General features: G+C 32.5%; 1 protein-coding gene and 1 long non-coding RNA gene across 2 annotated transcripts; one reads left to right on the top strand and one right to left on the bottom strand.

The window, feature by feature from the left end:
- Nucleotides 1-2376: 2376 nt before the first annotated feature.
- Nucleotides 2377-4630, bottom strand: LOC140016400 (uncharacterized). Its single transcript, XR_011822799.1, has 2 exons — nucleotides 4248-4630; nucleotides 2377-3874 (listed from the first exon to the last, which is right to left on the bottom strand). It is a non-coding gene; the product is annotated as an uncharacterized lncRNA (long non-coding RNA).
- A 1300-nt stretch (nucleotides 4631-5930) lies between these two features.
- Nucleotides 5931-22996, top strand: LOC113716015 (putative disease resistance protein At1g59780). The gene is made up of 4 exons (XM_027240318.1): nucleotides 5931-6295; nucleotides 6787-7320; nucleotides 13182-13715; nucleotides 22816-22996. The coding sequence occupies exons 1-4, from the start codon at nucleotides 5931-5933 to the stop codon at nucleotides 22994-22996; spliced, it is 1614 nt and encodes a 537-aa protein (XP_027096119.1).
- Nucleotides 22997-23260: the final 264 nt, after the last annotated feature.

Genomic DNA, 23260 nt, shown 5'->3' with positions numbered 1-23260 from the left:
CTGCTATATGTACACAATCTGTTTCGCTGTTAATTCTGTTGCTTTTGCTTTTATAATTATTCATATCTGTTCGCTCATATAATTCTGTAAGGGAAAATCATTCAAAACGTTCTTCATATTTTGTAAAATAACTTTTTTCATCCTTCACTTTTAAAAGTGTAATTTTACATCCCTTACAAATTCATATCGATCAAATTTAGTCCCTACCTAGGTTTCCGACTCGTCTTTGGTCGGAATCCACCATATACCTTGCCCATAATCATTTTTTAAGGGCAAAATTGTTAAATCAAATTTTACATAATCCGATTCATAATCTCTCACATTTCACAAGATAAATTTTTTCATCCCTCACATTTCACAAAATGAATTTTTTTTATACTTCACATTTTTCAAAATAAATTTTTTCATCCCTCATTGATCATGTGTGCGAATAAATTTTTTTTTTAAACCCGTGTATATATCTATTTGATTTCAACCAAAATCAAATAGAGATATATTACATACTATTCATACTACTTAGGTGAAATCAAATAAATATGTACATGGATTTAAAAAAATTGTTAGTTTTTTGCTCATATTCATTTTCTTTTACTGGAAAATTGAAAACAAATAAGACATTTTATCTTAAATATTATTGAATATTTATATCAAATTAAATTTGGATAGAAAAAAATAAACAAAGGAAAAGTATGACAAAAAGAAGTAAGTGATTGGCACCTTCAAATTAAATTGAAGACAATCATAAGGCAAATAATTCAACTGTTGGTCTTAAAAGTAGTGAGTAGAAATTTTAGATTTAAATTGCAATTTGTTAGCAGAACTATAGAATTTGAATTAGGACCCATTAATTAGATGGTCTTATTATACAACTCAATAAATAAATTATTACCAATAGAGAAAGTCACAAATGTTGAATAGGTTCACATGGTAAAATCATATAGATATTTACATGGGTTTAAAATAAAATTGTTAGTTTTAAACCCATGTATATATCTATTGAATAGCATGTGTATAACTACAATTAGTTTGTTTAGATGAAATCAAATAGAAATATATTATATACTATTCGTACTATTCCGGTGAAATCAAATAGATAAATACATGGGTTTAAAAGAAAAAAAGCTATTCGTACACATGATTAATGAAGAATAAAAAAATTCCATTTTGAAAAATATGAGAACCAAAAAAATTCATTTTGTAAAATATGAGAAACGAAACAATTTATTTTGTAAAATATTAGGGACGAAAAAATTTATTTTGTAAAATGTGAAGGACTATGAATTGGATTATATAAAATTTAATTTGACAATTTTGTCCTTAAAAAATGATTACGTAAAAGGCACGTGATGGATTCTGATAAAAAAAATTAGTCGAAAATCTAGGTAAAGACCAAATTTGATCAATGTCAATTTATAAGGGACATAAAATTAAACTTTTAAAAATGAGGTGTCGCGCCCCATTTTTCGCGATGGAAAAGAAAAATAAAGTGTGAGGTTTATAAAAGATATGATTTTATTTTTAAACAAGTTAAAAGGGACCTAGAATGGGACTTGAAAAGAATGCGACAATTTGGGTCCAAAATTTAGTCTAAAAGGGTTTTTAAGAAAAAACAAGAGTCGCCACTTGGTATGGAGTTTTGGTGTACCAAGTCACCCAAAAAAATAAAGTAAAACAAAATAAAACCCTTTTTGACAACTCCAGGTCTTTGAAAACAAGAGAAAATGGATTCGGGAGTCACGGTTGAAGAAAGGGAAGGCAAAGATTCGATTAACTCAAATCTAAGGCACCCTTTCAACCTAGTCTAAGCTAGTTGCGAGGTTTAGTCAAAATTTTCCTAATCTAACCCTTAATTTATCACATTTGGATGTTTTCTATATGAATGCAAATCTAAAAAATATCGCAAGGGACAACATGTTCATTCAAGGGTTTAATTGAACCAATCGCATTAATTGCGAAGGTCAAAATAAATCCTCGAAGGTGTCACAAGGATGCAAATGATGAAAAAGAAAAGAAAATAAAAGAAAAGAAATTAAATTATATACATATATATAAGTGATCAAAGAAAAAGGGAATGCAACATAAAGGGTACGGAAGGCAAAAAAATTCGTGACATAATTTTCTTATACATGGATTAATAGGGTATTTAAACTAGAAAGTTATAATCACCCATTTCCCATGTTTGAAAAATAATTATCCTAACATGAACAAGCAAATGAACTAGCTTAAATGGGATGCAATTCTAAATGACATGATTAGCACCTATAGCGGGTAGGGGATAATAAAATAGGGAATATCATGCAAATGAGAAAAGATCCTAAAAATGAAAATATGCATGAAAATGTGGTGAATAGCATACAATGATGAATCTAGCGCAAGATGACCTAAAGGGTCTAGCGTTGGACTAGCCCATTTCTAAAAATCCTTGCTAGCGTTGGACTAGCAAGTAAGCGGAGGGAGAAACCACAACTAGCGTTGGACTAGTGTGGTGACGTCATGCATTAACAATTCATAGCGAAACAAATAAAACATAAATTAAAACAAATAAACACATAAGAGCACGTAGCACATAACACGTAAACATAATATCTAGATGCCAAAATCCTAAGAAAAGCGGACAAAACACATAACACATAAGCCACATAAACACGCAATCTATCTATTACATCGGGGGCGCCTAACTACAATCTAGAAGGGAAAAATATAATAAAACAAATCTAATTATCCTATCTATTACATTTTTGAGGTATTTAAATGCCTCTTGAATCATTATAAAAATTAACTAAAACATATATAAGAAAATTAGAATGAATATTTAAATCAAGTAAATAAAGCATATAAAAATATATAAACACATAGGAACAAATAGGAGCACATAAGAGCACGTAATTGACATTGAAATAATAAAATAGGGGTACCTCCCGTTTGAAGTGGTGACTAAATGGAGTCAAATTGTCATATTTATACTCACAATGAACAAAAGAATCATGGCACCACTTTAATTGAAAATAATAATAATGTTAAAATACTAAATTCACATTAACATGTCAAACGCAAAGAAATTTAAGAACATCTAAAAATTGCAAGTTGAATATGTTCAAAAATAACATAATTAGTTATTAAAGAAAAGAAACAATCATAATAAAGAGAGTCAAAATTCATTAGGGACTGAATTGCAAAGATTGAAAACTTTTAGGGACAGAAGTTATATTTTTCCAAAGTTTAAGGGTCAAAATTAAATGAAAGATAAAATTCAAGGACCAAAGTGCAATTACATTAAGTACCTAAGTGAAAGGAAATTAAAATATTCTGGGCCGAAGTGAACTACTCCAGAGATCAGGGGCTAAAGTGCAAAATTTGATTTCTGATTGGGGAGAAAAAGGCCATTGGGCCATAATTTATTTCTTTGGGCCGAAAACTAACTAAGCCCAACCGAAAATCCATAGAAACGAGCAGGCCAGCCCGTCATTTTATCACTCAAACCCGACCCAGAAATGCATGGGCTCCAGCCTCCTAGCCCATCCGAAACCCAAAAGAAAAAATAAACCAAAGCCCATTTCCAAAACCCAACCAAAACTAACTCCTGGCCCAACCGAAGAAAAAACATTAGCCCAAACCGTTTTCTTTCTTTTCTTTTCTTTCTTTTTTTTTTTTCTTCTTCTTCTTTCTTTTCTTTCTTCCCCGTTCGTTCCGTCTCTTCTTCTTCCCAGGCGAGCTGAAGCTTCAGCTGGCGGCCATGGTGGTCGCCGGTGGCGCCGCCGCCGCCGACCGCTACCGCCGGTGACCTCTCCGGTTACCAAAAATCCTCAAAATACACCCCCTCACTCGATTTTTCGCGTAGGTTCCATTTCCGGAGTTAGTTTTTACAAAAGATGATCTGAAAGTGGCCAAAAAGTCAAAATACAGTCCAGTTTTTATTTTTTAAAACACCCAAATCTTTCACCAAAAATCATAAAAAATATATTACAATGCTCCTTATAACCTCTATAATACAACTATGATTTTAATTTGACAAGAAAACAACATAAAGAGACTAGAATAAAGCAAAACAGCCCCTAAAATTCATTTTTTCCATTTTGGCATTTTCACAAACACTTGACATGCATTCATGGGCCCGTTTCTTTTTTCTTAGTTCTGTGCATGAATTGTCCCAAAAATTAGCAACCCAACAACCAAGGAAACCAGCAAAAGCAAAAGAAAATTAAACAATGAAGCATGGATTTAATGTGCTAAACAAAACTAAAAATTACCTCAATGTAGGTGGCAATCGCTTGGTTGAAGTTTCTGATGCAAAGCTCCAATTATCCAACTGGTTGCTGCCTTGTTGTGTGCAAAATGTGTTGGAAAAATATTGGGAGAGATGAGAGCCGAGAGAAGGAGAGGCGTTATTCTTTTTTTTTCTTTTTTTTCGGTTGAGAGACCAGAGAAAGAGCCGAGGGAGTTTTTTTTTTCTTGTCTGTTTTTGTTTCTTGTCCCTGTGTCAGGGAGAGAACCGAGAGTGTGCTGAATTGAGGGAGTAGTTTTTCTTGAGCCCCAAAAGTGCCGTTCTTTTTTTTTGTCAGTCCCTGAGATTCAGGAGGGAACCAAGGGATTTTTGTCAAATGGGTTTTGGTTTGTTCTTTCTTTTTTTTCTTTTCTTTTCTTTTTTTTTTTTAAGATAAACCTACAAAAATGAGACAAAATATACTTAAAATACAAGAAAACAAATGATTCATCAAATAGAAAATATTCAATAAAACATAAAATTTGACAAAAATTTGGCAAAAATTTGGTGTCTACATGAGGGATGAAAAAATTATTTTACAAAATGTGAGGGACGTTTTGAATGATTTTTCGATTCTGTAATTCTTAGTAATCCCTTATTCTTTTTCTTGTCTCTTTTGTTTTCTATATTTTTTTTAAAAAGAATTTAGTATCATGGTATCAATGGTTAGAAACAAGAAACTATTATCTCTGAAGACCAATGCTTTGACATAAAGCATGCATCAAAAAAACAAAATGCATCTGCTCACATGCTTGTTGAGAAAGGAGGATAACAAAATCAAAGCAGGAAAATTAAAAAGATACCTAAAAAAGTTTCTCTCACTATTTATGAAAACTGTTGTCTTGAATGAAATTTAGAGAGACAGAGAAACATATATGTAGCTATGTCCTTTTTAAAAAAAAAAAAAAAAAAACAACAACAACAAAGAAAGAAAGCTTTGAACCCTGGCAGGAAAAAACAAAGACACAATCCATTGTTAAGGGAAAACATCTCGAGAGAGTCCACTTAAGAGTCCAATATGTAAGTCAAGAATTCAACTCTGACCCAAAACTTAAGCTATTAGGTATTGCGCCCTTACTTACATATTAACTGCTCTTTCTTTTTCTTTCGGACCAATGTGGGGCACAACCCTTTACTCATAAACCTAATAAATCTCCCCCTTCATGAGTAACCCCCACATTAAACCGAAGTTTACAAGCCCTTTTTCGAGCTCACTTTAATACTCAACACAAGCCCACCTTATCACTTAAGGTCACCTCTTATTCCAAACATGGACCCACTCTTCTTTAACATCCAAACTACATTTTGGATCCTTGCCAACCCATGGCACACCTGATCCAACACCAACCAAACTCCTTGGCACTTCGGTCCACTATCAAGAAGAGAATTTTTCACCGATCCAACTTCGAGAAGAATCCACTTGCCCATGAGTAGTCCAGTCTCACAACCTGAAACTCTAATATCAATTTATTAGGGAGAAACACGTTGAGAGAGTCCACCTAAGAGCCCAATATGTAAGTTAGGAATCCAACTCTAACCCAAAAATTTAAGTTATTAGATTTTGGGCCCTTACTTACATATTAACCGCTCTTTTTTCTTCTCTCGGACCAATATGGAACACAACCCTTTACTCATGAACCTAACAGGTATGATATTTGAGAATGATAGAATGGGGCAAGAACCACTGATGGATGTTGCTGAGCGTTACTTGGAAGAATTAGCAAAAAGATGTATGGTTGAGATTGAAGCACATGACGAGAGAAAGCATGCAGTAACAAGGTTGAAGTCATGTCGGCTTCATGATCTTGTGAGAGATCTATGCTTGGTCAAAGCAAAAGAGGAGAATTTGTATAAGATGGTCGATAAAAGAACTTCACGAGATTTTTCTCCTGCAATTGATGCACATTATGGTTTGGTTTTTCGTTTGGATGTAAAGGATATCTCTGAACCCAACTTTCCACCAAAAGAACAAACTAAACATCTTCGCTCATTCTTGTGTGATCTATTGCAAGACAATTGGGAGATTTTTCAGGGGTGAGAACAATGTCCCAAGTCAAGAATTTGAAGATGCTTAGAGTTTTGGCAATTTTAGCCTTCGATATGACCTCCGGAAGTGGTTTTCTCAAATCACATCTAAACTTGCCATATACCTTGGGCAATTTAAGGTACTTGAAAACTCTCGATTTACCCGGTAGTCATTGTTGTAGAATTCCAAACGTGCTATGGAAATTGGGTCATTTGAGATATCTTTAATTTTCGGACTCGCAGGACCCTCACCCTAAGTTGTGATTGAGCAAGCAGCTAGAGATACTTGAATCATTCCATAACAGATTTTGCTATCCTGAAGATGTATGCAAATTATCGAATCTCAGAGCTTTCAAAGCAACAGTGCATAAAAATTTTGAGGACTTGGAACACATCATCAATCATATATAAAACTTGGCATGCATGTGCATTAGCTCACTTAAAATTGAGAGCTGTAATTTTGGCTAAATCAACTTCAATAATTCGAATGACAACAACAGGGGTTTGGATGTTCTTTCACGGGTGTTGTTTAGTAGGAATATTCATGAATTAGAAATTGACCGTAGTTTATGCAAGAAGTTACCGGATTATCAATCCCATATATTTCCTGACCCTGCAGGACTTACTCAATTAAAGCTGCATACTAATAATATTGAGGAAGACCCAATGGGAACACTCGAGAAGCTTCCTAACCTAAGAATACCGGAACTTGGGCCAAATTCATTTCTAGGCCAAGAAATGACCTGCCACTCAATTGGATTTCCCCAACTACAACATCTCGTGCTTAATTTTTTGGGCAACTTGAAGCAGTGGAAAGTGGATGATGGGGCCATGCCTAAACTCTCAAGTTTACGGATTGAGTACTGTACAAAGTTGGAAATGATTCCAGATGGGTTGAGATGTTTAACCAATCTAAAAGAGATATCTCTTTTGGAAATGCCGGAAAAATTCAACAATAGAGTTAGGATAGAGAATGGTCAACAAGGAAAAGATTATGATAAAATAAGCCATGTGCCTTTAGTTAATATCCGCAGGTACTCTTTTTCTTGTTTTATTTTTTCCTCCGATTTTTCTCTTTTGATTTTCAATTTAGGGGTTCTTGGAATTCTCTTTTTCTTAACACCTAGTTCCAATCTCAATTTTGATAAGCTTCACCAACATGAATCGATATTTTCTTTTGTGTTTTTAATATCTCTTTTTCATTTTCGAAAGAGCTGGATCATACTACTTGTTGTGTGAGATTTTTATTTTTATTTTTTAGTTTTAGCTTCCAAATATTTATTTTTCTTTATATAAGACATCATCTAATGCAATTCTTGTTCCATGACTGATTAGGAAATTTGGTGAAGGGGAACTAATTTTATATATGAGTGCACCACCTTTTGGCTTCTGAGGTAAAATCAAAAGAATTTATTTCCTCGTGTTTGGAAATGGGTTGATGTAATCTGTCATAAATTAAATTTAATGGATTAGTATGTGTTACCATTATATAATGTTCTCATCAACAATGTTGCATAGCTAAAAAATGCCTATTGACTGTTTAAACTATTCGTGCTTCCCATGTAGTAGTTGATTTAAATTGTTATCTTCAATCAAGTATCTTGGATTAAACTTAAAATCTGTTTAGAATTTGATAGCAAAGAAGGATCATGTTGCCCTCAAATCTCATTGATATCAAAACCAACAATAAGAGCTCGTGTTAATTCAATCAAGACTATTTACTTCAAGTACAAATAGCTTAATTCAATACAACTATTTAAATTAACTAGTTGCCCGATATTTTCATAATTTGTTTCTTTACTAATGTGTCATGAAATCAAGGTTTATGTCATAAAAGTCAATACTGTTTTTAAAATAATTTGGAGATATCTTGCTCAGATAATTTGGAGACCAGAGTCACAGTTTCAAATAATCTGTTTCTTGAAGACCAGAATCAAGAGAGCAAATTGGCACCATGGTACCCGGGGATGGATGTTAGGATCCAAGTACGGAACAAACAACTATTGAGATATCAAGTGTACATCAATTTAATGGTAAATAAGATACAAGCATGAAAGTTAGACGACATACAATATTTAACGTGGTTCGGCTCCACCATTGAGCCTATATCCACGGAGAGAAACACGTTTTTTATTATGAGAGAAAAACCCTATACAAGAATATAACTTGAATTCAAATTCAACCTTTATATACCATCTCTCATCTCTCAAAAACCCTTTCTCACATCCCATGTATAAGATTACACGATCCCTTGTGTCTCCTTGTGTGTTTTTGTGTAGTATACCAACCCACCTATTTATAGGTAATATTATTTGGCCAAAACCCAAATAACAATAGGAAACTAATTCTAATTCCCACACTTGTAGGAAATAAGTTCTAATTCTAAACTAAATAGAATATTCATTGGCTACTACTTCAAGTAACTAAAATCAATTAGAAAACTAATTACTTCCACACAAAACAAAAAATCTATCTAAAAGAAATCAAGCCAATTTCCTAACAAATCTCCACCTTGACGAAAATTTCTTTTAACAACTATTTGCCTTCAACTACTAAATAATATGGTACCGAACTACATTCCCGAATTAATACAGTTCTGACACCAAATTAATTCAATCGACAAATGAACATGTGTAGTTACTCGAATCCAACCTCTAGTTGACTCGTGAGAAAGTGTCTCAATTCATCATCTCCCTTTGTAGGATTTTTTCTCACCACAACTTGCAATCCGGGATCCCCTTCTGTGAGCTCTAACCCTAACCATTGAGGCGACCAAGTGGTACAATCACCATATTTCTTCCCATTCTCAAGACTGTTTCGTCACGTGTGATTTTCAAAACTCCACCTAAAACGAAAAACTTGTAACTGTCAAAGACTTCTAGCACATGGAAATTAGATCACTTTATTTTTTTGGTACATGTGCCACACCACCCAAAAAACATAACCAATATCTAAAAGCCATTGAGATGAAATATCAACCGTTGGAGGTGTCAGAAAGTCTCCACCAATTCATGTCCAAAATCAATATTGGATTCCACATTTTCCTTGACCTTTGAATCACCTGCCTAAATTCACCGTCAAGCATCTCCATGCTTTTCGACTTCCCATCCTTCACCATCAATGTTTTTTGCCAAACCATTGAAACAATGATACCACTCATTAAATTGTTCAATTAGTAACAACTAATAATCCACTTGATCTCAATAGTTAATTAGGATCCAACCATGAACTTTGCTCTATTGTCCAGTCTCGCTACCAAACTCTGATACTACTTGTTAGGATCTAAGTGCGGAACAAACAACTATTGAGATATCAAGTGTACAACAATTTAATGGTAAACAAGATACAAGTATGAAAGTTAGACGACACACAATATTTAACGTAGTTCGGCTCCACCATTGAGCCTACATCCATGGAGAGAAACCCGTTCTTTATTATGAGAGAAAAACTCTATACAAGAATACAACTTGAATACAAACCCAACTCTTGTATACCATTTTTCATCTCCCAAGAGCCCTCTCTCACACCCCGTGTATAAGGCTACATGATGCCCTTATGTCTCCTTGTATGTCTTTGTGTAGCATGCCAATCCATCTATTTATAGGGAATATTATTTGGCCAAAACCCAAATAATAATAGGAAATCAATTCTAATTCCTACACTTGTAGAAAATAACTTCTAATCCTAAACTAAATAGAATATTCATTGGCTACTATTTCAAGTAACTAAAACCAATTAGAAAACTAATTACTTCCACACAAAACAAGAAATCTATCTAAAAGAAATTAAACCAATTTCCTAACAATACCTTCACCTATCCACATCTGATATAAACTCTCTACTCCAATGTCGGAATCTTCCCTGCATTTACCCCAAGTAAAGGAAGCATGGTTTTAGTTGCGAATGGAGGTCATAGTAACTATAAATTAAAACCTTTGATACCTCTCCTTCTTTTCCAATTTTTTCTCCCCTATCCAGATAGAATTTGATATTCTCATGCACTGCATTCCATTCCTTGAGACTTTTTTTAGTTCTAAGATTTCCACCAAGAACTACCACAACCAATGGAAGACCCCCACAATTTTTCAACATTTTCTTTCCTAACTTTTCCATCTTGGCCAAATCTTCACAACTTGTGTAGCATTAAATCTTCACAACTTGTGTAGCATTAAACAAAACTAATTTAATATCAACAACGATGCATCTATCATTCATTTCTCATATAATCCTTGGTTCAATCATAGTAGATCTTCCATAATCAGAAATAAGCATTATGGTTATCATTCAACAACTATACGAAAACCTTAACGGACTATTAATCAAACAAGTCTCCTGACCCAAAGACTTGAGACATATCAATAGTCTTGGAACCAAAGACATGTTAGTTTTTTCTTTTTAAACTACTGGATTGTATGAATTTGATTAAAAATAGATCAAGTTGTTTAAGTAAATGGTAACAATGCAAAAGGATCATGTTTCCGTTGTGGTATTTCAATTAGGGCTGTAAATAGAATCAAATAGCTTGGTACTCGAGTTAAACTCGGCTTGAATCATCTCGTTTAAACTTGTTTGTTTATGTATCAATTCGAGCCCGAACATGATTTCTAATTTGAAAATATTAACGAACTAATCACGATCTTCACGTTATTCAGCTCAATATGTTCAAGAACATATAAGGCAAGTAAATTTCATAAAAATATGGCTAGTGTTTCCTTTCTTAATTCCACTTCTTTCATTCCCCGTATATTGCTTATCTTATAAAATAGCATGCATATAACTCTCTTGTCTCTTGAATATAACATGATTAAAATTGAAAATATATATAATTAGGAAGATTTGTTGTTATTGTTATCCAAACTTTCAAACTTTTTAAAAATTGAAAATGATTAAAAACTTATAATACAACAAAATTTTATTACATATTTTACAAGGTTATGTGAAGAGTCGAACTATTTTTCATAGTATTTTAAAATATATAAATACAAAAAATTTTAAGTTATACATATAATCATGTATTATACAGGTATATTATGAGTGCTTACTAACTAATGTACTAAATTTTAATCATTAATAAAACATCTTATCATTATTTCAAATAAATTTCCTAATACTAGTTTGAGATAAGTTTTTAAAGTAAAATAGTACATGTGTCCCATAAATCAGTAAAGTTTGATCATTAACCAAATTACCATATTATCAGTAAGAATTACTATGTATGTATAAAACTTACTATTACTTGAACTAAACTTACTCTCTAAAATAAAAATGAATGTAATTGAATGTTGTTAAAATAAAATTCTTACAAATATTATGCATTCGATTTGATAATCTTGCATGAAGGTGTGAACACTCTTCACACCAATCAACCTTTAGTGCGAAAATCAAAATTGGTGATTTAATTAATTCTGTTGAATTTTGTGGAGTGCGTGCAAATGAAAATGCACGATCTTTGTATGAATTGATTCGTTGATTGAACAACTTATCACCATTTTTCTGAAAATTAAGTACGTACGAAATTCAAAATTAGTGTATTTTTTACATAGTTTATAAGTATCATTATAAAAAATAAATATATATCAAGAAATTCTACCTTCCTTTGTAATTTTCTGAGATAAGAAGTATCACAAGCAAATACAAATCATGCATGTCTGTCTTGTAGATTAAGATTTATGTTACCACTAGAATTTCTGATTTTTATGTTAATATTGTATTGGTTTGACAAATAAAATGTACAATCTAGAAAAATGTGTTGAAATTAAAAGTACATGAAATTAATTACTTAACAACAGTGTCGACCACGTCATTATAATTCAGACCAAAGTAACAAAAATCAGATAATTACAATCTTTTTATGATAAAAAAACATTAACTCTTTTGGCCTAAAGGTATGGAAACTGTCATCATGACAATATCAAATACTAAACATAGTTATCGAACTCCAAGAATCCAAACTAAAGTCGCAAACAATCTAAAGATGTAATTTTTCTATCGCAAAAAATTTCTCATATCAAATTCCATCATTTTTGTATTTGGAGGGAACTTGATTCCATCAAAAGTCAAATACCAATATTTGTGCCATAGGAAAAAAGATGACATAAAAACAGTGATGGATATCTATTGGTCTAACCATAAAATAAATTTTTATACTTACTGTTGCGTAATAAGTTGTTATTGAATCATGGGAAAATGAGTCTAAAACGATGACCTATTACCTAACATTTCACTTCTATTTAAAGACGAAAGACAAAAACAACAATAATCAATCAAAAATATTACATTATTGGGAATAATATTTAAAAAAACAATGGAAATGCAAATGTTTAAAGAATAAATAGTACCGAAATTCCTAATTTGAGGCGAATGACATTTTAATCGGTGTAGTTGGGATTTTGTCTTTCGAATTTGATGTGAGATTTCTCTTTTGTCAACGCAAAATTGCTGAAACTTTTCAAATTGTTGTGTGAAATCATTCCGGTTTACATTTTGTTTTCTAAATAAATGTTTTCTCCTTTGCAATCTTGCGAGTTTGAAATTTAGCTCTCGTTGAAATGCTTGAAGGCGGGCATGTTCCATAGTGAAATTAGGTTAAGGGCTATGGAATTGGGACATTTGAGATATCATTAATTTCGGACTCAGAGGACCCTCACCCCAAGTTGCGATTGAGCAAGCAGCTAGAGATACTTGAATCATTCCATAACAGATTTTGCTATCCTGAAGATGTATGCAAATTATCGAATCTCAGAGCTTTCAAAGCAACAGTGCATAAAAAATTTGAGGACTTGGAACACATCATCAATCATATATAAAACTTGGCATGCATGTGCATTAGCTCACTTAAAATCGAGAGTTGTAATTTTGGCTAGATCAACTCCAATAATTCGAATGACAACAACAGGGGTTTGGATGTTCTTTCACGGGTGTTGTTTAGTAGGAATATTTATGAATTAGAAATTGACCGTAGTTTATGCAAGAATTTACCGGATTACCAATCCAATATATTTCCTGACCCTGCAGGACTTGCTCAATTAAAGTTGCATACTACTAATATTGAGGAAGACCCAATGGGAACACTTGAGAAGCTTCCTAATCTAAGAATACTGGAACTTAGGCCAAATTCATTTCTGGGCGAAGAAATGACCTGCCACTCAATTGGATTTCCCCAACTACAACATCTCGTGCTTAATTTTTTGGGCAACTTGAAACAGTGGAAAGTGGATAATGGGGCCATGCCTAAACTCTCAAGTTTACGGATTGAGTACTGTACAAAGTTGGAAATGATTCCAGATGGGTTGAGATGTTTAACCAATCTAAAAGAGATATCTCTTTTGGAAATGCCGGAAAAATTCAACAATAGAGTTAGGATAGAGAATAGTCAACAAGGAAAAGATTATGATAAAATAAGCCATGTGCCTTTAGTTAATATCCGCAGGTACTCTTTTTCTTGTTTTATTTTTTCCTCCGATTTTTCTCTTTTGATTTTCAATTTAGGGTTCTTGGAATTCTCTTTTTCTTAACACCTAGTTCCAATCTCAAGTTTGATAAGCTTCACCAACATGAATCGATATTTTCTTTTGTGTTTTTAATATCTCTTTTTCCTTTTCGAAAGAGCTGGATCATACTAATTGTTGTGTGAGGTTTTTATTTTTATTTTTTAGTTTTAGCTTCCAAATATTTATTTTTCTTTATATAAGACATCATCTAATGCAATTCTTGTTCCATGACTGATTAGGAAATTTGGTGAAGGGGAGCTAATTTTATATATGAGTGCACCGCCTTTCGGCTTCTGAGGTAAAATCAAAAGAATTTATTTTCTCGTGTTTGGAAATGGGTTGATGTAATCTGTCATAAATTAAATTTAATGGATTAGTATGTGTTACCATCATATAATGTTCTCATCAACAATGTTGCATAGCTAAAAAATGCCTATTGACTGTTTAAACTATTTGTGCTTCCCATGTAGTAGTTGATTTAAATTGTCATCTTCAATCAAGTATCTTGGATTAAACTTAAAATCTGTTTAGAATTTGATAGCAAAGAAGGATCATGTTGCCTTCAAATCTCATTGATATCAAAACCAACAATAAGAGCTTGTGTTAATTCAATCAAGACTATTTACTTCAAGTACAAATAGCTTAATTCAATACGACTATTTAAATTAACTAGTTGCCTGATATTTTCATAATTTGTTTCTTTACTAATGTGTCATGAAATCAAGGTTTATGTCAAAAAAGTCAATACTGTTTTTAAAATAATTTGGAGATATCTTGCTCAGATAATTTGGAGACCAGAGACAGTTTCAAATAGTCTGTTTCTTGAAAACCAGAATCAAGAGAGCAAATTGGCACCATAGTACCAGGGGATGGATGTTAGGATTCAAGTACGAAACAAACAACTATTGAGATGTGTATATCAATTTAATGGTAAATAAGATACAAGCATGAAAGTTAGACGACATACAATATTTAACGTGGTTCGGCTCCACCATTGAACCTATATCCACGGAGAGAAATGCGTTTTTTATTATGAGAGAAAAACCCTATACAAGAATATAACTTGAATTCAAATTCAACCTTTATATACCATCTCTCATCTCTCAAGAACCCTTTCTCACATCCCATGTATAAGATTACACGATCCCTTGTGTCTCCTTGTGTGTTTTTGTGTAGTATACCAACCCACCTATTTATAGGTAATATTATTTGGCCAAAACCTAAATAACAATAGGAAACCAATTCTAATTCCTACACTTGTAGGAAATAAGTTCTAATCCTAAATTAAATAGAATATTCATTGGCTACTATTTCAAGTAACTAAAACCAATTAGAAAACTAATTACTTCCACACAAAATAAGCAATCTATCTAAAAGAAATTAATCCAATTTCCTAACAAATCTCCACCTTAACGAAAATTTCTTTTAACAACTATTTGCCTTCTACTATTGAATAATATTGTACCGAACTACATACCCGAATTAATACAGTTCTGACACCAAATTGATTCAATCGGCAAATGAACATGTGTAGTTACCCCGAGTCCAACCTCCAGTTGATTCGTTAAAAGGTGTCTCAATTCACCTTCTCCCTTTGTAGGATTTTTTCTCACCACAACTTGCAATCCGGGATCTCTTTCTGTGAGCTCTAACCCTAACCATTGAGGCAACCAAGTGGTGCAATCACCATACTTCTTCCCATTCTCAAGACTGTCTCGCCACGTGTGGTTTCCAAAACTCCACGTAAAACGAAAAACTTGTAACTGTCAAAGACTTCTAGCGCATGGAAATTAGATCTCTTTTTTTCTTTGGTACATGTGCCACACCACCCAAAAAACATAACCAAGATCTAAAAGCCATTGAGATGAAGTATCAACCGTTGGAGGTGTGAGAAAGTCTCCTCCGATTCATATCCAAAATCAACATTGGACTCCACCTTTTCCTTGACCTTTGAATCACCTGCCTAAATTCACCGTCAAGCATTTCCATGCTTTTCGACTTCCTATCCTTCACCATCAATGCTTTTTGCCAAACCATTGAAACAAGGATACCACTCATTAAATTGTTCAATTAGTAACAACTACTAATCCACTTGATCTCAATAGTTAATTAGGATCCAACCATGAACTTTGCTCTATTGTCCAGACTCGCTACCAAGCTCTGATACCACTTATTAGGATTTAAGTGCGGAACAAACAACTATTGAGATATCAAGTGTACAACAATTTAATGGTAAACAAGATACAAGCATGAAAGTTAGACGACACACAATATTTAATGTTGTTCGACTCCACCATTGAGCTTACATCCATGGAGAGAAACCCGTTCTTTATTATGAGAGAAAAACTCTATATAAGAATACAACTTGAATACAAACTCAACCCTTGTATACCATTTTTCATCTCCCAAGAGCCTTCTCTCACACCCCATGTATAAGGCTACATGATGCCCTTATGTCTCCTTGTGTGTCTTTGTGTAGCATGTCAACCCATCTATTTATAGGGAATATTATTTGGCCAAAATCCAAATTATATTGGGAAATCAATTCTAATTCCTACACTTGTAGAAAATAACTTCTAATCCTAAACTAAATAGAATATTCATTTGCTACTACTTCAAGTAACTAAAACCAATTAGAAAACTAATTATTTCCACACAAAACAAGAAATCTATCTAAAAGAAATTAAACCAATTTCCTAACAATACTTTCACCTATCCAGATCTGATATAAACTCTCTACTCCAATGTCGGAATCTTCCCTGAATTTACCCCAAGTAAAGGAAGCATGGTTTTAGTTGCCAAGGGAGGTCATAGTAACTATAAACTAAAACCTTTGATACCTCTCCTTCTTTTCCAATTTTTTCTCCCCTATCCAGATAGAATTTGATATTCTCATGCACTGCATTCCATTCCTTGAGGCTTTTTTTAGTTCTAAGATTTCCACCCAGAACCACCACAACCAATCGAAGACCCCCACAATTTTTCAACATTTTCTTTCCTAACTTTTGCATCTTGGTCAAATCTTCACAACCTGTGTAGCATTAAACAAAACTAATTTAATATCAACAACGATGCATCTATCATTCATTTCTCATATAATCCTTGGTTCAATCATAGTAGATCTTCCATAATCAGAAATAAGCATTATGGTTATCATTCAACAACTATACGAAAACCTTAACGGACTATTAATCAAACAAGTCTCCTGACCCAAAGACTTGAGACATATCAATAGTCTTGGAACCAAAGACATGTTAGTTTTTTCTTTTTAATCTACTGGATTGTATGAATCTGAGAAAAAAAAGAACAAGTTGTTTAAGTAAATGGTAACAATGCAAAAGGATCATGTTTCCTTTGTGGTATTTCAATTAGGGTTGTAAATAGAATCAAGTAGCTTGGTACTCGAGTTAAACTCGGCTTGAACCATCTCGTTTAAACTTGTTTGTTTATGTATCAATTCGAGCCCGAACATGATTTCTAATTTGAAAATATTAACGAACTAATCACGATCTTCACGTTATTCAGCTCAATATGTTCAAGAACATATAAGGCAAGTAAATTTTATAAAAAATATGCCTAGAGTTTCCTTTCTTAATTCCACTTCTTTCATTCCCCGTATATTACTTATCTTATAAAATAGCAAGCATATAACTCTCTTGTCTCTTGAATACAACATGATTAAAATTGAAAATATATATAATTAGGAAGATTTGTTGTTATTGTTATCCAAACTTTCAAACTTTTTAAAAATTGAAAATGATTAAAAACTTATACTCCCTCCGTCCCATTGTTAATGTCATGTTTCACCTTTTTCATTGTCCCAAAATTAGAGTCACGCTACACTATTTTCCTTCTAATGTTCCGTCCTTACCCTCACAGTGCATGTGCTAGAAAATTCAAATAAATTTGGTGGGACCTGCTATTTATTATCCATTTGGAGAAGCCAGAGGAGTACGTGAGACTAACTCTCACTTTATAAGGCCAATAATAGCGCGTGTCTCTAACATACAAAGGGATGCTTTTGGTTAAGATGGGACCCACGAAATCATTACTCCATGAAAAACACAAAGTGCAGCTGACCATTGTACTTGCGACGGGGTAAATTTGGAACAAAGACTTGGCTGTCAATAATGATACCACTGTACATAAAAAGTTGCATTCCCTATAAACGTCTCTAATATTGGGACGGAGGGAGTACTACAACAAAACTTTATTACATATTTTACAAGGTTATGTGAAGAGTCGAACTATTTTTCATAGTATTTTAAAATATATAAACACAAAAAATTTTAAGTTATACATATAATCATGTATTATACAGGTATATTATGAGTACTTACTAACTAATGTACTAAGTTTTAATCATTAATAAAACATCTTATCATTATTTCAAATAAACTTCCTAATACTAGTTTGAGATAATTTTTTAAAGTAAAATAGTACATGTGTCCCATAAATCAGTAAATTTTGATCATTAATCAAATTTACCATGTTATCAGTAAGAATTACTATGTATGTATAAAAACTTACTATTATTTGAACTAAATTTACTCTCTAAAATAAAAATGAATGTAATTGAATGTTGTTAAAATGAAATACTTACAAATATTATGCATTCGATTTGATAATCTTGCATGAAGGTGCGAACACTCTTCACACCAATCAACTTTTAGTGCAAAAATCAAAATTGGTGATTTAATTAATTCTGTTGAATTTTGTGGAGTGCGTACAAATAAAAATGCACGATCTTTGTATGAATTGATTCGTTGATTGAACAATTTATCACCATTTTCCTGAAGATTAAGTACATACGAAATTCAAAATTAGTGTATTTTTTTTACATAGTTTATAAGTAGCATTATAAAAAATAAATATATATCAAGAAATTCTACCTTCCTTTGTAATTTTCTGAGATAAGAAGTATCATAAGCAAATACGAATCATGCATGTCTGTCTTGTAGATTAAGATGTATGTTACCACTGGGATTTCTGATTTTTATGTTAACATTGTATTGGTTTGACAAATAAAATGTACAATACAGAAAAATATGTTGAAATTAAAAGTACATGAAATTAATTACTTAACAACTGTGTTGACCACGTCATTATAATGCAGACCAAAGTAACAAAAATCAGATAATTACAATCTTTTTGTGATAAGAAAACATTAACTCTTTTGGCCTAAAGGTACGGAAATTGTCATCATGACAATATCAAATATTAAACATAGTTATCGAACTCCAAGAATCCAAACTAAAGTCGCAAACAATCTGAAGATGTAAATTTTCTATCGTAAAAAATTTCTCATATCAAATTCCATCATTTTTGTGTTTGGAGGGAACTTGATTCCATCAAAAGTCAAATACCAATATTTGTGCCATAGGAAAAAAGATGACATAAAAACAGTGATGGATATCTATTGGTCTAACCATAAAATAAATTTTTACACTTACTGTTGCGGAATAAGTTGTTATTGAATCATGAGAAAATGAGTCTAAAACGATGACCTATTACCTAACATTTCACTTCTATTTAAAGACGAAAGACAAAAACAGCAATAATCAATAAAAAATATTACATTATTGGAAATAATATTTAAAAAACAATGGAAATGCAAATGTTTAAAGAATAAACAGTACCGAAATTTCTAATTTGAGGCGAACGACATTTTAATCGGTGTAGTTGGGATTTTGTCTTTCGAATTTGATGTGAGATTTCTCTTTTGCCAACGCAAAATTGCTGAAACTTTTCAAACTGCTGTGTGAAATCGTTCCGGTTTACATTTTGTTTTCTAAACAAATTTTTTCTCCTTTGCAATCTTGCGAGTTTAAAATTTAGCTCTCGTTGAAATGTTTGTAGGTGGGTATGTTCCATAGTGAAATTCGGTTAAGGGCTAAGATGGATACGATAAAGAAGTTGAAGGAGATAATAAGTTCTTAGAAAAAACACAAGAAAGTTCTCTTAATTGGAGTGAGCATGCAAAAAAATTGAATGAGGATGCTATGTTTTGGAGGACTTTTAATTGGAGTGGAATTCTTAAATTGAAGGACTGTTAATTGGAGTGGAAAAGTGGGGGAATGTAGGAAAAACGTGAGTATGATTATAGGATTTTTAGGAGTGGTTATAGGATTAGTTAAGAGACAAACATTTCTTAAATTACACATAACTCTTAATTGGAGTGGGAAACATGGGAAAAATATGGGGAAAATGTGAGTATGATTATAGGATTTATAGTATACTCAATAACTTGATAGTATACTCAAATCATGGATGAGGTAAAGTCTGCCTAAATAAGCTTTACAGTGTCCTAATTCCTTGCAAAAAAAAAGGCGTTAAATAGTCCTAATTGGCATTGCAATTTACGACAACGTGCCAGTGGCATCTAGTCCTAATTTTTTTTGGGGTCAAAATCTAGTCCTAATTGGTTCTGCTGTTTCTTGATCATGTTGTATCCTTCCAAATTCTACTTAGCGTATAATAATTGATAATGGCTTATTCTATTCTTTCATGGTATTGGACAGGTGAAAACCACACCAGAAGTGTGGTAAATTTACTATAAACTCCAAATATTATCTCCCCAACTTTTTGTATACTTCTTAAAAAATTTAAACTTTTGTCAACAATAGGCTGGTCACACAAATAAAAAAAAAGGGACTGGTCACACATCTCATTCTTTGCCCTAAAGAATTAATTTAGCAAATTTCTTAGAATAATGGTGAAAAAAATCATAACAATGGAGGAACCTGGGTTTGTTTCTTTTTTTTTTTTTTGGATCTGAAACAACCCTATTCATTTTTAAAAAATAAATAAATTGGCCATCTTACGTTCATTAATAAAGGGAAAATTTTTTGGTCATTGCATATGGATGCCCGGCCATCCTAAATGGGAAAAAAAACAGTTGTTCGGTTCTTGTGATTTTTTTTAGGGTTAAATATAGTAAGCCCCTTAACTTTACATTTAGTTGCACTTTATCCCCTCAACTTTACATTTAGTTGCACATTTGTGATTTTTTTGAAACATGATTGTAATTTGCAAAGTTCATTTGTAGGGGTGGTTATAGGATTAGTTTAGTGATAAATATTTCTTAATTATAAAAATTTTAAATTGTATTAAAATAGCATACGAATGAGCATTTGTCTTTTATTAAGGAGTAAAAAAGATTTAAAGTATAAATAACAAACTATAAATGGTTTATGAAGTAGATAGTGGGAAAGTTTTAAATTTTAAATTTGACTGGTGATAGGGTTGGTTATAACCCATTACTTTTTATGTATTAAAATAAATACAAAAATTTAGAAAAAAGAATGAGAAGTTTGGAAGCCATTGAAAGACTCTCTCCTGAAAACCCCCTCTGCAATAGATATAGATATAGATTATGAGATCACTGTCATGAGTACAATCATGAATAATATGTGAAAGCAAGGATTTTATTTGTGAACGTGTGGCAGTTTTGTTTTTGTTCATATCTTTTTGTATAAGAAAAAGAAAAACAAAAAATAACTACAAACAACATATATGAAATCTACGAATCCTAAACCTCACTCACAGTAGGGAGCACTCTAAAAGTCCTTCCCTGACTATTGGGCTAACCCCAGTGATTTATAACTTGAAACTTTAAGATTTTCCAAGAAGCATATAAGAATTAAAAATAGAAATGTGAAATTTTTTTTGAACTTTCAGTCATAGCGTCGGCAACAATCTTATTTTGTAGCCACCCCCATCTTAATTCAACTATAATTAATTTTGCTCTCTCTCGAGTTATGGGATTATTGTAGAATTAATTAGCTGTGGGTAATGTTTATTTTCCTAAATTTATACTGCATTATTTAGCATATTGAGTGGGCCACGCATGAGACAATGGACAGGAATAGGTCAATAGTTTAATATGTGTGTCGTACTACAAATGCGTAGGGGGTGCTATCAAGCTACATAGCTTGCAAGCGGTTTGGTCAAAAGCTTGTCTCGAACTCGGTTTAATCGAGTTTGAGTATAAATTTATTAAAATATACAATATATTTTAGATTTTTAATTTTTTACATTTTAGATTTATCAGATTATCATTTTGCCATCCATCACTTTTTTTACTGAACATTACTTCACGTAAATTTATTAAAATATGAACCCATAATAATCATTCGATAGTTAAAATATACAATATATAAATAATATAAATACTCGATTAAGCTCATCAAGTACTCAAGTATTTATTTCTGATACTCGAACTCGACTCGTTGTTCGAGCATGAGCTCGAAGTGCTTGTTACGTGTAACAAGTGAATTGATGGCTCCAGCCATATTAGTTTACTTTTTTGCCTTTAGAGATGCTAATTTTATGGCCTCGTTTCTTCCTAATTATGCCTAATTTCATAAGTTTGGTTTGTTAAATCATTTCTTGAGCATCGGAAGATGGTACATGCTAGTTTGCCTGTTAGTCACCTTCCCCATGGGCTAGCTTATTTTTTTATTTGTTTTATATATAATTATAATATATACTAGTGTTTCTGTTGCATCTTCTTGCATATACATATGGACGGATTGGAATTAAAACAGATGAAGACATTAATTGTTTGTGTGCAGTTTTGTCGTGCTCTTGTGGGTTGGTTTTTTTGGTGCTTAAAACAGCTACTAAAGTTAGGTACTCCTTGGATACTCTTCATTTTTTCGCTTACATTCATGAATTGTTCCTCTACTTCTACTAAATATCTAAATGATGTTTCATTCTGCCCAAGCCAACTAATGGTAGGTAGGGTGCATATGCTCGAAAACGGGCTCAAAATTGCAACCAACCATTTGGCAGAAGTATGCAAGGTCCGAGAGGAACAACAAAGGTTGGCCAGTGAGTTGATAAATGAATTAGATAATTGGCTTGACAACCATGATGTCGACGAAGAGTAGTTATTGGTGATGAAAGATAATCGCAGAAAACGATCACAATATTGACAAGTAACCGATAGGATATTGGAGCTAAATCATATTATCAACTGCTAATTAGTCAAAACGTAAGCAACAAGATTTGGGGAACATCATCCATATTGTGCAGAACCAGCAGGGATGTCAAAACTGTATGGGCATTGAGCTATTTCGTTCCAGATAGAAGGGTTGTTTTTTATGAGACCAAAAGTTTTGATGCGATGGCTCAAAGGATTGCGCACGAAAAAAGGTTGTTGGTTGACTTCAGAAGGATTCATCTCTTCGAGATTGATGATGATGAGGATTATTGATGATGATGAAGGAGATTAGTCCATAGGCTCCAAAATTAACAAGGAAGAGAAGTACTGGATTTATGATGAATTAGTAAAACTGAGTATTATTTCCTAGCTACTGTTTTTGAGTATTGTTTCCTATTACTGGACGTGTGTGATGAATGATTGCCTTTCTATATGTATTTTTCCATTTTTAACGAAAATGGGTATTGTAGTTTGATTACGTTTTTCCTCCCAATCTTTTTTATATTTGCAATGATTGAAATTCCTATTTACGCACCA

The sequence above is a fragment of the Coffea arabica genome, chromosome 11c, assembly GCF_036785885.1.
Source record: "Coffea arabica cultivar ET-39 chromosome 11c, Coffea Arabica ET-39 HiFi, whole genome shotgun sequence".
NCBI classification, from domain to species: domain Eukaryota; kingdom Viridiplantae; phylum Streptophyta; class Magnoliopsida; order Gentianales; family Rubiaceae; genus Coffea; species Coffea arabica.
This window is presented reverse-complemented; position numbering and strand designations above follow the sequence as displayed.